The sequence below is a fragment of the Mustela lutreola genome, chromosome 4, assembly GCF_030435805.1.
Source record: "Mustela lutreola isolate mMusLut2 chromosome 4, mMusLut2.pri, whole genome shotgun sequence".
Lineage (NCBI taxonomy): Eukaryota > Metazoa > Chordata > Mammalia > Carnivora > Mustelidae > Mustela > Mustela lutreola.
Genome location: NC_081293.1, coordinates 83988075 through 84002315, shown reverse-complemented (window position 1 = coordinate 84002315; position 14241 = coordinate 83988075). Strand labels below are relative to the sequence as shown.

The window sequence follows — 14241 nt, the reverse complement described above, 5'->3', positions numbered from 1 at the left end:
ACAGCAGAAGTAACGGGGGAAAGTCATTCAGTAAACTGCACGTTAGACTCTACATTTCACGCAGGCACTGCGGATGTTGAAACGACCCTCTTTTTAGGCTTCAGTGAGTCTAGTAGCAGTGCCCAGGGCAGAAAGCAGCCAGCATGAGTGGGGGATTCTTCAAAACAGATGTGGTTCAGAATACTTGAGGCAAGCACAAATAAGAAACAAATGGGGTCGTTTTTTACAAAAGCAAAGGGCTCTACTGAGAAGACCATGAAATCCCCTGCTGTTGCAAAAGCAAACTGCACGGGTGGGAGGAAGCAGGAATTTAAGGTAAATTTAGTTGGTGTAAAGAATGGAAAGGCAACATTTACTGAGCGGCTGCTGAGTCTGAGGTCCTTTACTAAAGCGGTCCGCCTTTTTCAAAATTTAATACAAGCACCCTTCTTTTCACATATATAAGAAAGACAAGAAAATGAGACTCAATTTAGCTTAATATCATATAGCCAGCAAGCCATGCAACCAAGATTTGAACCCACTCCTGCTCTTTCTGTTATATTTGGCTGCTAGTGCAGAAGATTCTTGAGCCAAAGTCATGAAAATTGCAGTTTCGTTGGAAAGCCTGGGTAGCTAGAAACCGTGAAAAAACTAAAAGGGCCTAAGGAAAGAAAAGCTTGAGAAAGAAGCCCAGGAAACAGCCAGGTTCATAATACCATCAAGAAAGAGGTTGACTGGGGCGCCTGGGTGACTCAGTGGGTTAAGCCTCTGTGTTGGATCAGGTCATGATCTCAGGGTCCTGGGATTGAGCCTGCTTCTCCCTCTCTCTGCCTGCCTCTCTGCCTACTTGTGATCACTCTCTCTGTCAAATAAATAAATAAATAAGATATTTTTAAAAGAAAGAAAGGAAGAAGTTGACTGATTTTAAGCCTAGGGCAACTAAGGGACCTGGGGCCTGACCCACTTTCACGGTACTTTCCAGTTTATGAAGCACCTTTATTCCAGTTATTGGAGTCAATCTAGTAAAGTAGGCATTAGTATCATCTTCATTCTCCATTTCAGAAAAACTGAGTCTCAGTTTACAGGTCTTGCCTAAGATCATACACTAGAAATGCCAGAACAAAACTCTTGAGTCCAAATTGCAAATTTTTTCCATTAACCCCACAGAGCCAGAGAAATGGCTCTGGCTTGAATTAGAAATAAAAACAAAAGTCTTACCATTTAAAAACAAGGGACAACTTAGGGGTAATAGTTAAGAGATGTGTCAGTGTTTTGTTTTTTTTTTTGTTGTTTTTTTTTTTTAAAGATTTTATTTATTTATTTGACAGAGAGAAATTACAAGTACACTGAGAGGCAGGCAGAGAGAGAGAGAGAAGGAAGCAGGCTCCCTGCTGAGCAGAGAGCCCGATGCGGGACTCGATCCCAGGACCCTGAGATCATGACCTGAGCCGAAGGCAGCGGCTTAACCCACTGAGCCACCCAGGCGCCCCAGATGTGTCAGTGTTTTTAACTTAATCCAGTTAACATCTAATGAGAGACTTTGGATCGATCACCCATCTCTTCTGTACGAAATTACCTGAGGTACCTTCCAACATTTAAAAATGGTGGAATCTTTAAATGTCCACTTCTAGTGTGTCTATCAAAAAGGGGGGAGAAATGTCCCTCAGGATTCCAGAACAGAAGCCGGTCAGGGAAAAGGGGGAAGGGCTTGTCTAAACTCTCAGTCGCTGGGGAGAAGCAGGCTCCTCTTTGACATTTTGGAGGTAGATATCCGAAGTTGACCAAGTGGAGCCCCAGAAACTCCCTAATGTGGATTACAGCACTACTTAAATTGAACACCAATCCCTTCATTTGAACATTAGAAATTACAGAGAAAGAATTAAGTCTCCACCTGCCTATTCCAGAATGAGAATGAGTCAGTATCACCCAAAAGCCCCAGCCAGGAGGGCAAGCTTCCCTTTACAGAAGTACAGCAACTAATAAATGTAGAAAGCATGAGAGAAACAAAAAAGCCAACAACAAAACAAACTAAAACACCACTTGGCAGCACTTAATTTAATAACTGATTCAAGCAGAAATCATCAATGGATACTAAGATTAATTAAAAGGTTGGTGGGAAAGGGGCAGCTGCGTAAGGCTTAAGTTTCATCCCACAGCTTGCTCAGTGTTCGCAAGGGGGAAAACATGACAGACAAGATCCGGCCGTCATCTCATTAGCAGGAGCAGCTAGTACAGTAATAATCAGACATCACTTGTTTCCTGATGTTATAACATACGTGACTTCACTCGTAAAATATCCTAAGTAAAGTTTAACCTACTCTGTAATAAAAATACTAATATGCCAAATAAAAAATGATCAAAGGACTTGAGTAAATGTTCTCTAAAGATATATAAATGGCCAATAAGCACATGAAAAGATGCTCAACCTCACCAGCCATCAGAGAAATGCAAATCAAAACCATAGTGAGGGGGCGCCTGGGTGGCTCAGTGGGTTAAGCCGCTGCCTTCGGCTCGGGTCATGATCTCAGGGTCCTGGGATCGAGTCCCGCATCGGGCTCTCTGCTCGGCAGGGAGCCTGCTTCCTCCTCTCTCTGCCTGCCTCTCTGCTTACTTGTGATTTCTCTCTGTCAAATAAATAAATAAAATCTTTAAAAAAAAAAAAAAAAAAAAAAAAAAAAAAAAAAAAAAACCATAGTGAGATACCACTTCACACCCATTAAGTTGACTAGGATCAAAAAGTCAAGTAGTAAGTTCAACAGAAGATGCAGATACATTGGAACCCTCATACATTGTTGGTGGGAACATAAACTGGTGCAGCCACTTTGGAAAACAGTTTGATAGCCCCCAAAATGTTAAACAGAGTTACCATGTTGATGAAGTTCTAGACCATCGGTGAGGTTCGGTGGGGTGGAGTCTGGAGCCAATGACCAAAAAAGAATTCTTGAGACATCTTTGGTGCAAAATGGTTGTTTATTAAAGCACGGGGACAGGACCCGTGGACAGAAAGAACTGCTGCCCAGGGTTGTGAAGGGTGGCATTTATGTACCCTGGAGTTGGGAGAGGTAAGGAAAAGGGAGGTTTCAACAGAACTTTCATACAGCTGAACCTTGCCATTGCCAAGGTCGTTTTGCCCTTTTTAGCAAGCTATTAACATTAAGGTAGTTGGGAGACTCCTAAAGAATGTCACATGTGTCCCACCCAGGAGTGGGGGTGGAGAAAGGCTGCAGGTGTCAACTTTTGCTTTGTCCTCACAGCCAGCCTTCTGTTCCCGCATCAACATGACCTAGTTTGGGGAGGTGAAATTTACCTCTACCCTCAAAATTTCTTCTGACTGGTCTAAGAATAAAATTGACACAAGACACATTAACAGGATAAAATTAATTTCGAATGAATAGGAGCACCATATGTGGGAGTCACGTTCACATGTTCCCAGACAGGAAGGTAAAACGAGGCATATACACCATTCTGCACTAAGGAATGAGATAGGAGAGTAAGGACATTCACAGGACTCTGAGAGCAGATGTTTGATCATTGGACGTTTGTCTTCCATGTAGATGGGTCACTCAGAAAAAAACTTATCTCTGATAAAAACTCTCATTCTGGGAAAGACTGCCAACTTACTTTCTTCTAGGTCGTTAAAGCGGGGATGAACGCTTTTCTCAAGCCCATTTGATCTTGATAGCTTTCTGCTCAAAATAACCCACATGCTAACGCGCACACTTTTAGGGAGACTTGTTTTGAACCCCACAACTTGCAATTCCGCTCCTTAGTACAGACCCAGGAGAACTGTAAGCAGATGCCCACACGAAAACTTGCGCACAGATATTCATGGCGGTATTATTCATGAATCGCCAAAAAAGAGAAACAACCTGGATATCCATTAACTCATGAATGGACAAAACAGCAATATTATTCAGCCATAAGGAATAAAGTACTGATCCACACTACAACATGGAAGAACAACCTTGAAAATGCTATGCTAAGTGAAAGAAGCCAGTAACGAATGATAACATATTGTATGACTCCATTTATGTGAAATGTCCAGAACAGGCAAATCCATATAGACGGACAGTAGATTAGGGGGATATGGGGTATGATCGCTAAAGGATATGAGGTTTGTTTTGAGGGCAATCAAGATATTCCATAGCTAGACAGTGGTGGTGATTGTACAACTTTCTGAATATATGAAAAATCACTGAATTGTATACTTTAAAGGGGTGAATTTTATGGTATGTGAATCATATGTCACTAAAGCTGGTATTTAAAACGTCAAGGAGATATATAAAATCAGCAGGTGGCTATACATGTACCTATGTTTGTACATTTGAGAATCTCTTTGCAGGGAGATGAATAAACAATCATCAACAGTGATTGTCTCTAGGGAGGGAAGTATGGGGCTCAAGGCCAGGGTGGGACAGAAATTTCCCTTTTCCCTGTTTTTACAAGTTATTTTTTTTTTTAACCATTTGCATCTAGTTCCTAAATTAATTTAAAATTGTGGGGCGCCTGGGTGGCTCAGTGGGTTAAAGCCTCTGCCTTCAGCTCAGGTCATGATCTCACGGTCCTGGGATGGAGCCCTGCATCAGGCTCTCTGCTCAGCGAGGAGCCTGCTTCTTCCTCTCTCTCTCTCTCTTTCTTCCTATTTGTGATCTCTGTCAAGTAAATAAATAAAATCTTTAAAAAAATAAAATAAAATAAGATTGTAAGTGTTTCTAAAGGAAAAAAAGAGTTTAACCTGAATATTTTCAAGATGGCCAGTTTTCAGGAAATACGGAGATGGAATTAACAAGCCAAACCCCGTTCCAGAGAAACAGTGGAATGCAGAAGGTGGGGCATCCTACAGGACAACAGGCAGTGATTCTTAAATAAACCAATGAATCAAATGGGGGAGGTCAATATTAAAACAGACTAAAGAGGGACTCCTAGGTGGCACAGTCAGTTGAGCCTCCTACTTCTGGTTTCCACTCAGGTCATGATCTCAGAGCCTCTGTCGGGCTCCATGCTCAGTTCAGAATCTGCCTCGGATTCTTCCTCTCTCCCCCGCTGCCCTCCCCCTCCCCCTTGTGTGCATGAGCGCCCATGCTCTCTGTCTCTTTTGAATAAATAAAATCTTAAAACAAAACAAAACAAAAACAAAAACCAGACTAAACAGACATAGTCACATGGAATGCTTGTCTTTCTGTAGACCAGTTTGAGTAAGTCTACCTGTAAAGGACAGCTTTGGGACTACTGGAGAGCTCTGACATGGAATGGACATAAACTAAAAATAGGGGGGGGGGGCCAGGGTGGCTCAGTGGGTTAAGCCGCTGCCTTCGGCTCAGGTCATCTCAGGGTCCTGGGATCGAGTCCTGCATTGGGCTCTCTGCTCAGCAGGGAGCCTGCTTCCCTCTCTCTCTCTCTGCCTGCCTCTCCGTCTACTTGTGATTTCTCTGTCAAATAAATAAAATCTTTAAAAAAAAAAAACTGATAATAGAGAATTATTATTGATTTTGTTATGTGTGATAGTGGTAGGCTGGTTGTATAGAGAAATGCTTATTATTTTAGGACCGCCTACTAAAACATTCAGCGATGTAAATCAAGAAGACTGTAATTTACCTTGGTACACCAGCAAAGGGAAATTAATGAAACAAATATGGAAACTGCAAGCAACCTCTATTAGGTTAATGTGCCTGTGGGTGCCCATGGAATTATTTTCTCCCCTTTATGTGTGTGTTCGAAACATTTATAATTAAAAACTAAATGGAAGAAAAAAATTTACTTGAGGACAAAAGCAGTTATGAAACCTCCTCCCGAAGGGCTAAGAACCAGCTTCCCTCACACGCAATGTGGAGGTGAACGGGGGTCATGTCGTGGGGAGGAGCTGGATGCACGGGTGGGTCCTCTCGTGCACTCGTGAGCCGTGGATGCATGCGTGACCTTCAGAGACCATTGCACAATGCCCCGCAGCACTGCGGCCCCACAGTCTGTACAGAACCGGGGCTCTTAAGATACCGTCAAGTAAACAGATGAATAGAAAGGAAAAGAACAAAGTGTTATCCAATGTGGCACAGTATAAAGACCACAGAACTGGCAGGCAGAGGATCAGAGTTCGAGCTCCAGCCCATACTCGGTAAGTGAATTCCGACAAGTGCCTTAGCTGTGCAGGTCACTTTGCTGCTCCACAATAGGACGCTCATCCCATGACCCATCTGAGCTACTTCGCAGGGCTGCTGGGTGTCTCAGATGGGATAACACGCGAGCAAGACCCCTCGCTCCCACCTTCCAGAGAGGTCTGGAACCTACCACCGCCACCACCTCTCATCTGGAGGTCTCTCTTCCTCCTCCACCCTGTCCCCGCAAATCCTCCGCCTGGGAGACGGCATAAATTTCTAAAACTTTTTATAACCAGACGACTCACACTGGAAAATTGCGACACACAAAGGAGACCAGCAGCCGCACACCGGGACACTCACTCATTAGCTCCTGCGATCAGCAACAGCCTCCCATTCCCGATTCACCCATCCCTCCCACATGTGTGCATGTTTACTTTTTCTTTTTTGAAGTATTCTAGATTTTATTTAAAAACTAAATTTTATTTTATTTATTTAATAAAATCTCGGACATCAAATCACTTCACTTGTCAATCTTTTCCTAGGCATCTCTTCTAGAAAAGCAGTGGGTCTCAAAGATGTCCTTCATGGTTACTTAGTTTCAATCGGGATCCAACAAGGGCCACTTGGTTAACATGTCTCTCATATCTCTTTGAATCTATAAGGGTCCTCCCTCCTTTTTCTCCCATGCCATTTTTTTTGTTGAAGAAAGTGGGATGGGGACCTGGGTGGCTCAGCGGGTTAAAGCCTCTGTCTTCGGCTTGGGTCATGATCCCAGGTTCTTGGGATCAAGCCCCGCATTGGGCTCTCTGCTCAGCGGGGAGCATGCTTCCTCCTCTCTCTGCCTGCCTCTCTGCCTACTTGTGATCTTTGTCAAATAAATATATAAAATCTTTAAAAAAAAAAAAGTGGGAATCTTCTCAAAATAAATCATGTCTCTCCTCTACTTAGAAAGTGCTAATGGCAGTCCCCTGCTTAACAGAATAAGATGAAAAATGCCTAGTATTCGTTCACTCATTCATTCAGTAAATCATAACAGAGCGCCCACTGTGTGCCACAGGCTGCTAGCAAACCAGGGAACGGGGGCGAATATGGCAAGCAAACCCTGCCTTCCTAGGGCTCAGGCTTTAGAGGAAAAGAGAGCCAACAAACAGGTAAGTGAATAAATGATCAGCCTGGTTTTTAGAAAGGGACGCATGCCATGATGAAGATAAGGCCAATCGGAAAAACAATCACAAAGGGGGTCCGGGTGTCCCGTCCGCAGGACAGGAAGGTGCAGCCACAGGACATCAGGGCCGTGTGTCCCAGGCAGAGCCGAGTACCAAGACCCAGATGGGACAAGCTGGCTGTGTGGTGGGGGGCAGAGAAGGCAAGTGGGTGCGGCTGGAGCCTGGCTGGCATGGAGAACAGAGAGGGGGTGGGGGCGGGAGACTAGCAGGTGGGGCCACGTGAGGCTTTGGGGGCACGGTGGGAAGTTTGGAAGCCCTGCCCTGCGCAGTTCCCCTGGAGGGGAGGGTTCTGACCGGGGTGACAAAGTCTCATTTAGCTCTGCCGGGTCCTTCTGCAGGCCTGCCCTCTCACATCTGGGTTTCGTGTCATTCCTGTGATGTGACAAGCTCCTTCTCTCGACACTCATGATCTCATACACAGTTAGTTTTCCTCCATTTGAACCACAGTCCTGAGCCTGCCTTCTTCACAGGGCTCAGCTCTACTCATCCTGTAGTTCCAGCTGGGTTGGGAAAGTTCTTCCCTCCAGCTCTCTTCCCTCCAGCTAGCTCAGGTGGCACCACAATATAAGGACAGACTTCTCCCTTGTAGCACACATCACAGGGGCAATTGGCCAGTTATCGATTTAATGTCCGTCTTCCCCAGCAGGCTGAAAACTCCGTGAGAGCAGAAACAAGCTGATGTTTCAGTCTGCATCTCTGAAGCCTCGCACGGTGCCTGGAACAGCAGGCGGCCGATGAAGTGTTTGCTGCATGAACAGGTGGCCTATCCTAACATTGCACTGCATCTTACAAGAAATAATATCCAGTGTCTTGAAATAGTGCCTGTAACTATTCAACACTGGGTCACTCAAAGAATATTAAAAATCCAAACTCTGGGGCGCCTGGGTGCCTCACTCATTAGGCATCTGCCTTCTGCTCAAGTCATGATCCCAGCATCCTGAGATGGAGCCTGGCATTGGGCTCCCTGCTCAGCAGGAAGCCTGCTTCTCCCTCTCCCACTCCCCCGCTTCTTTTTCTTTTTTTTTTTTTTTTAAGATTTTATTTATTTGACAGCAGAGATCACAAGCAGGCAGAGAGGAAGGCAGAGAGAGAGAGAGGAAGCAGGCTCCCCGCTGAACAGAGAGCCCGATGCCGATGCCGGGCTCGATCCCAGGGGGATCATGACCTGAGGAGAAAGCAGAGGCTTAACCCACTGAGCCATCCAGGCGCCCCCCGCCCCAGCTTCTGCTCCCTCTCTTGCTGTCAAAAAAATAAGTAAAATCTTTTTTAAAAATCCAGAATTAAATGGGGTTCAGAGCTAATCTTGTCAAGCCTCTCCATTTTATAAGTAACAAGACCAGAAACAACAAGAGGGTGAGAAATGAAGGGATTTGGCCTCAGTTATAAGTTGAACTATGGGGTGCCTGGCTGGCTCAGTTGGTAGAGCACATGACTCCTTATCTCGAGGTTGGGGGTTCAAGGTGCCACCAGCACCAGCGTTACCTCCATGGAACAGACTGGCTCCGTTTATGAGGTCGAAAGTAATTTAAAGAGCTGGTGCTTCCAGTCTGTGTTTATATAGGTAAGTTGCACTCCAGTTACACTAGAAACACAGTGTATGGCCTGAAAGCTGAAACACTATTTGTACAGGATGCTTTCTCTTGCCTTGCTGTACGTCCCCATACATTAAGAAATTCCAGGGAGCTGGGGAGCCCGGGGGTTCAGTGGGTTAAGCCTCTGCCTTCGCTCAGGTCATAATCCCAGGGTCCTGGGATGGAGTCCCTTGTCTGGCTCCTTGCTCAGTGGGAGGCTGCTTCCCCCTCTGCCTCTGCCCCTCCCCATGTTTGCACTCTCTTTCGTGCACCCACGCTCGAGCTCTCAAATAAATAAATAAATAAAATCTTTAAAAAAAAAAAATCCAGGGAGTTTTCACCTTGACAGATGTTATGGTTCTGCACATTTGTGTGTAAAAGTACAAGAGGCATGTTTTTGTAGAAGCCTCTGACAGAGCCAGCACGAGCCTGTTACATTCGAAATGTCCTTCTCAAAAGTTACATCAAAAATATAGCACCGGGGCGCCTGGGTGGCTCAGTGGGTTAAGCCTCTGCCCTCAGCTCAGGTCATGATCTCAGGGTCCTGGGATCGAGCCCCGCGTCGGGCTTTCTGCTCTGCAGGGAGCCTGCTTTCTCCTCTCTCTGCCTGCCTCTCTGCCTACTTGTGATCTCTGTCTGTCAAATAAATAAATAAAATCTTTAAAAAAATATATATAGCACCAAAGTACTAACAAGAATAAAATAGAGAATGAAGGTTTTGACTTTAAACACACACACACACACACGCATGTGCGCACACACACGCACACACACACTCTCAGCTATCAATGCAGAAGAAAGCCTGTAGTTTGAGAGCACATTACCACACATAAGCAGTTTCAATACATTAATTCAGGGATATTCAAAAAACTTCACGGGAAAGGCAGTGATGTCTCTGTTTTCCAGATGAACAAACCACGGCTTTCAGAGGCTGGATAACTTCTCCAGAATCCACAAGTCAGTGGCAGAAGGGAGAGTCAAGACCACACATACCGGGCTGCAGAGACCTCCCTTTTTCTACATCACCTACTGATAGTCCAGGTGAACAGTTAAAATGAAAATGAAGACAGACGAACATCTGTCAATAGTTAAGCTCCAAATCAGACAGCACCGGCGTTCGGAGAGTTTAAGGACTGAGAGATGAATGCAGTCGCTGGCATGAGTCAGGTAGGAAGGAGGAAGGACTTGCGTTGACTCTGAGAGAATGGGAAAGAATCTGAGAGGTAAGAGGTAAGTGAAGTGGAATAAAAGAATAAGCAAAGGGCAAAAGTAAGGCATAATTTCCTCTCTGCAAAGGGTTAAGACAAAGCTAGAAATGAAGCCACAATGGTAGACTGAGGCTCTGAACCCAAGCCAAAGAGCCCACGGTCTTCTGAAGTCAAGATTGTGGGGGGGGGGGGGTGCGGGGAGCACTAAAGAAGCTGAAAAGAAGCTGGCAAGTGTCATTGCCAACACGACATGAAAGATACAGATGGGAAGGCCTGCCATGAACGTGAAGGCATCGTGGGGAACCGAGCACCATGTTATTCAAGCCAACAGGCAACTCGCATTCCCCACCTTTGGGGCCCATTTAACATGACGGTTCACTCTCTCCCTCTTGACACACTTTCCTCACTTGGCTTCCAGGACTCCTCCTCGTTGCATAGCCCTGTCAGCCTCCACTGCCCACTGCCGTCTCCTCTTCTCCCTGATCTGTTGGAGGCCCCCTGGGACCTTATCTATCTACATATTCTCCCATGGTGGGGTTCATTTAGTTCTCTTGTTTTAGATACCATCTATATGCCAAGGACTTCCAAGTTTATAGTCAAAGTCTAGGATTCTCTTCTAAATTCCAGACTCCCACCCAACTGCCCACTCCTTCCCAGACCCCTGACATTTGTGGTATATCACCTACTAAAATACTATATAATTTACTTTATTATGTTTGCTGTTTATTTTCTTGGTCCCATTCCCTTGCTAGAACATAAACTTCTTGAGGATAGGATTTTTTGTTTTGGTCACTTGTATTTTAAGTGCCTAAAATAGTGCCTGGCTCTTGATAAGTATTTGCAGAATAAATGGATAAAGGGATGGCATAAGGCAGCCTAGAGGCAATGTAAGAACCCTCACAAGGCACTGTGAGCAAGGAAAAGCAAGTGGTAGTGACAGTAGCTGGGGGGAGGAGGGACATGAGTACTTCTCGGTTTACCACGTGGAACCTCAAGGGACCACACAGGCATTTGGGTGGAAACATCTGGCAGGATTTTGGAATTCTGGGACCAGTGTTCATTATTATTTCTTCATCTGAAAAGAATATTATTATTTCTTCATCTGAAAGGCGGGTTGTTTTGAGGAGTAAATAACCTAAAACTAGCAAGTCCCTGACACAAGGAGATACATTCACCCAATAATTGTTTTCCTTCTCGGGGACCGTTCATTCCCTCAGCCAGGTGCCCAGGATGGTACAGACCACCTAGCTCCTGAGCACATTCCCATCCATTCCCCTGTCCACTCCGGCCATCACACTGGGCCCCCCTGGACTCATGTAGCCCTCCCTTGTCAGTCCTCTTTGAGGACTGCCTCGACCAGCCCACTCTTCCTTCCAGGGCAGCCCTCATCCAAGGACTGACTGATCAACCAACCGATCACTGTGAGGCACCGTGAGTCCTCTCATACCTCAAAGCTTGGGAAAGCCATCTCACTTCAGAGCTCCCAGGGTTGGCTGAACCCTGTGCCTGGACTGCCAGCCACTCAGAGTCAGCCTCAGCTCAGTCCCTCTGCACCTCCCTCCCCTCCAGAGGTGTGGATGTGAGGGGCTCACCCCTCCCAGTGAAATAACCTGCCTGCTGATCTCCATTTCAGACTCAGTTTCCTGGCAACCCAACCCTTGGCAGACAGAACATCCAACAGTGCTCTGGGATTTTCTCATTGAAATGCAGATTAAACCTAGGGGACCTGGAAGGTAGGGTTTGACCGGAAATCCTTTTTTAGCAATAGATTTTTCTAGGTTTTTAGAATGCGATGTGGTTAGTCTGATGCCACAAATAAAGGGGGAGGAGGTCCCAAATTTAACAAAAGAATTCAGTGGGTCTGTTAAGAAGGAAAAAAAGAATTGTATTTTCAATAACCCCTAACTGGTATTTAGCATTTCCTTCCATTATGAATGCAGGCAACAAAGTATAGCAGTAACTCTTAATGACCTCACCACAAAGAGAAGTCCCAGATATTCGCATGTCACGTTTTAGTCAGGGCAGGTGTCTTCAAATACTGTTTACTGTCCAGACAATGTTGAAAATAAAGTAATTATCTGACCCCCCCCCCCCACTGGACACATTGTTACACCTATTTAATAACGTTAGAAATAACCACATATGGGGTGCCTGGGTGGCACAGTTGGTTAAGGGTCTGCCTTGGGCCCGGGGCATGATCTGGAAGTCCTGGGACGGAGTCCCGCATCCGGCTCCCCGCTCAGCTCGGAGGCTGGTTCTCCCTCTCCCTCTGCTCTCCTCCACCGCTCCTGATTGCGTGCTCTCTCTCTCTCTCTCTCTCTCTCGCTCACTCTCTCAAATAAAAACTAATTTTTTTTTTTTTTTAGAGTAAGCACATATATTATTACTTCAGGCACTTTTTGTTTTAATATTTTTATCTGGATTTCAACATAATGACTTCCTGGGCAATCCTGCAGATTTTAGTTTATGTAATTAAAAATATAATGGCAGGACAGACTCCAGCCCCTGTCTGCCCCGGCCCCCCCGCCCAGTCTCTGGAATGCGCACCGCGTTCTATGAAATCCACAGGGCGAGCGGCTGGGGAAGGCGGCGGCGCGGAAGACTTCACCGAGGTGACAGCGTCCCCGGGCCCGGCCAGTCCTGAGAGGGCTCCAAAGAGCTAAAGGCCACCCGGGTCCGCTCCCCGGCGGGGCCCCCCATGGTGACAACGCTCTGCTACAGGAGACTGGACCTCCGGGTCGCCCAGCTTTCCCAGACCGAAACTCTGGACTGAAACGAGCTCAGCGGGGAGCGGACTCGCTGCCAGGACAGGTCCGGGGTCCGCGCGCAGACGCCCGCTCCCGCGGTCTTTCCCTGCCCCCGCACCCACGCAAGTCCTAGGGCCCGCGCGCCGTCCGGGACCCCGCTCCGGCCTCTGCCCTGCGAAGGCTCCGCGCCCGCGCCGGGCTCCTCCCGGGCCGCGTCCGGTCCCCGCAGGCCCAGGACAGCGGCGAGACGAGGCCCGACTTCCCGGCGGCGGGGCCGCCCACAGCTGCCGAAGGGCAGACTCGGCCCGGGGTCCCGGGGTCCCGCGATGCCTGCGTTTCCCGGTCGGGCATGGAGCGCGCGAGGCCGCGCAGACGGGGACTCCCCACACCCGCGTGCTCCTCCGGCGGCAGCGGCCAGGCGGCGCGGAGACGTCGGCCGCCCGGGAGAGGCCGGGAGCCCGCGAGGGCCCGGAGACCCCGCGCCCCCGCCCACTACGCCCACGTCCGTCCGACCCCGCGGGCCTCCGCGTCCGCCCCCGCCACCCTTCCGACGGCGGCTCGGCCCAGTGCCTTCCTCCCCCGCCGGCCCCCGCCGCCCGCCCTGGAGGTCGCACTCACGTAGACTGAGTCGATGCCGGATTTGTCGAAGAAGCGGAGCGGCCGCCTCAGCTCCAGGGCTGAGGAGACGCGGTCGTCCCCCGCCTCCAGCTCCTGGTCCCCGTGTCCCGGGCCGAACGGGAAGAGCTCCTGGCGGCTCAGGCAGCCCCCGGGCCCCGCCAGCAGCAGCTGTAGGAGCAGCGCCCGCGTCCACGCAGCCCCGCTCCGGCGCATCGCGGCCCCCGCGTTCCCGAACCGAAGTCCTGCAAACCTGGCGGCTCCGCGGGCCAGTCTGGGGAAGGCGGAGACGTAACCGGACGCCCCTCTGCAGCCCCTACGCGCCTCCCCCCTCCAGACGTCCCCACCCCAGGAACTAGGGGAGGGGAGCGAGGGGAGATGGGGAGCGCCCCGCCCCGTCCACAGGGCGCGCCGCCCAGGCTGCCCAATGGCCGCGAGGGGGAGGGCGAGGGGCGCCGCCGAATCCCCCTGCGGCTCCCGCGGCGTCGCCCTCGACCCTGCGGGGTCACGCGCGCTGGTGGCTGCGATTCCCTAAACCAGCCCAGTTGCCACGGAAGAGCAGGGCGCGGGACTTTGTGCCACGGTCCTCGGGTCAGGGTTAAGGCAGAGGGCGGGCTGCGTGGAAATGCTCCGGTTTCAGGAACATTGTCGCCCCCGGTGCTCCTGGCGGCGTCCGGAGGTCGGACTCGCTGTGTCAGACTCTGTTGGGCTGAGGGAGTAGGTGCCGAGTGAGTAAGAAGGGGCTGGACCAGGAGCGTGTTCCTTTATCCATCCCGTTTCTCAACGTTATTGAGGCCAGATCT

The 14241-nt window shown here is 48.6% G+C and overlaps 1 protein-coding gene across 1 annotated transcript in view; it reads right to left on the bottom strand.

Moving 5' to 3' along the window:
- The window catches only part of NID1 (nidogen 1), an 81461-nt gene extending 67658 nt beyond the window's left edge, over positions 1-13803 (bottom strand). The window contains exon 1 of the mRNA XM_059170396.1: positions 13442-13803. Coding sequence (XP_059026379.1) covers positions 13442-13654 — 213 coding nt within the window. The 5' untranslated portion in view covers positions 13655-13803. The remainder of the gene's footprint in view (positions 1-13441) is intronic.
- Positions 13804-14241: the final 438 nt, after the last annotated feature.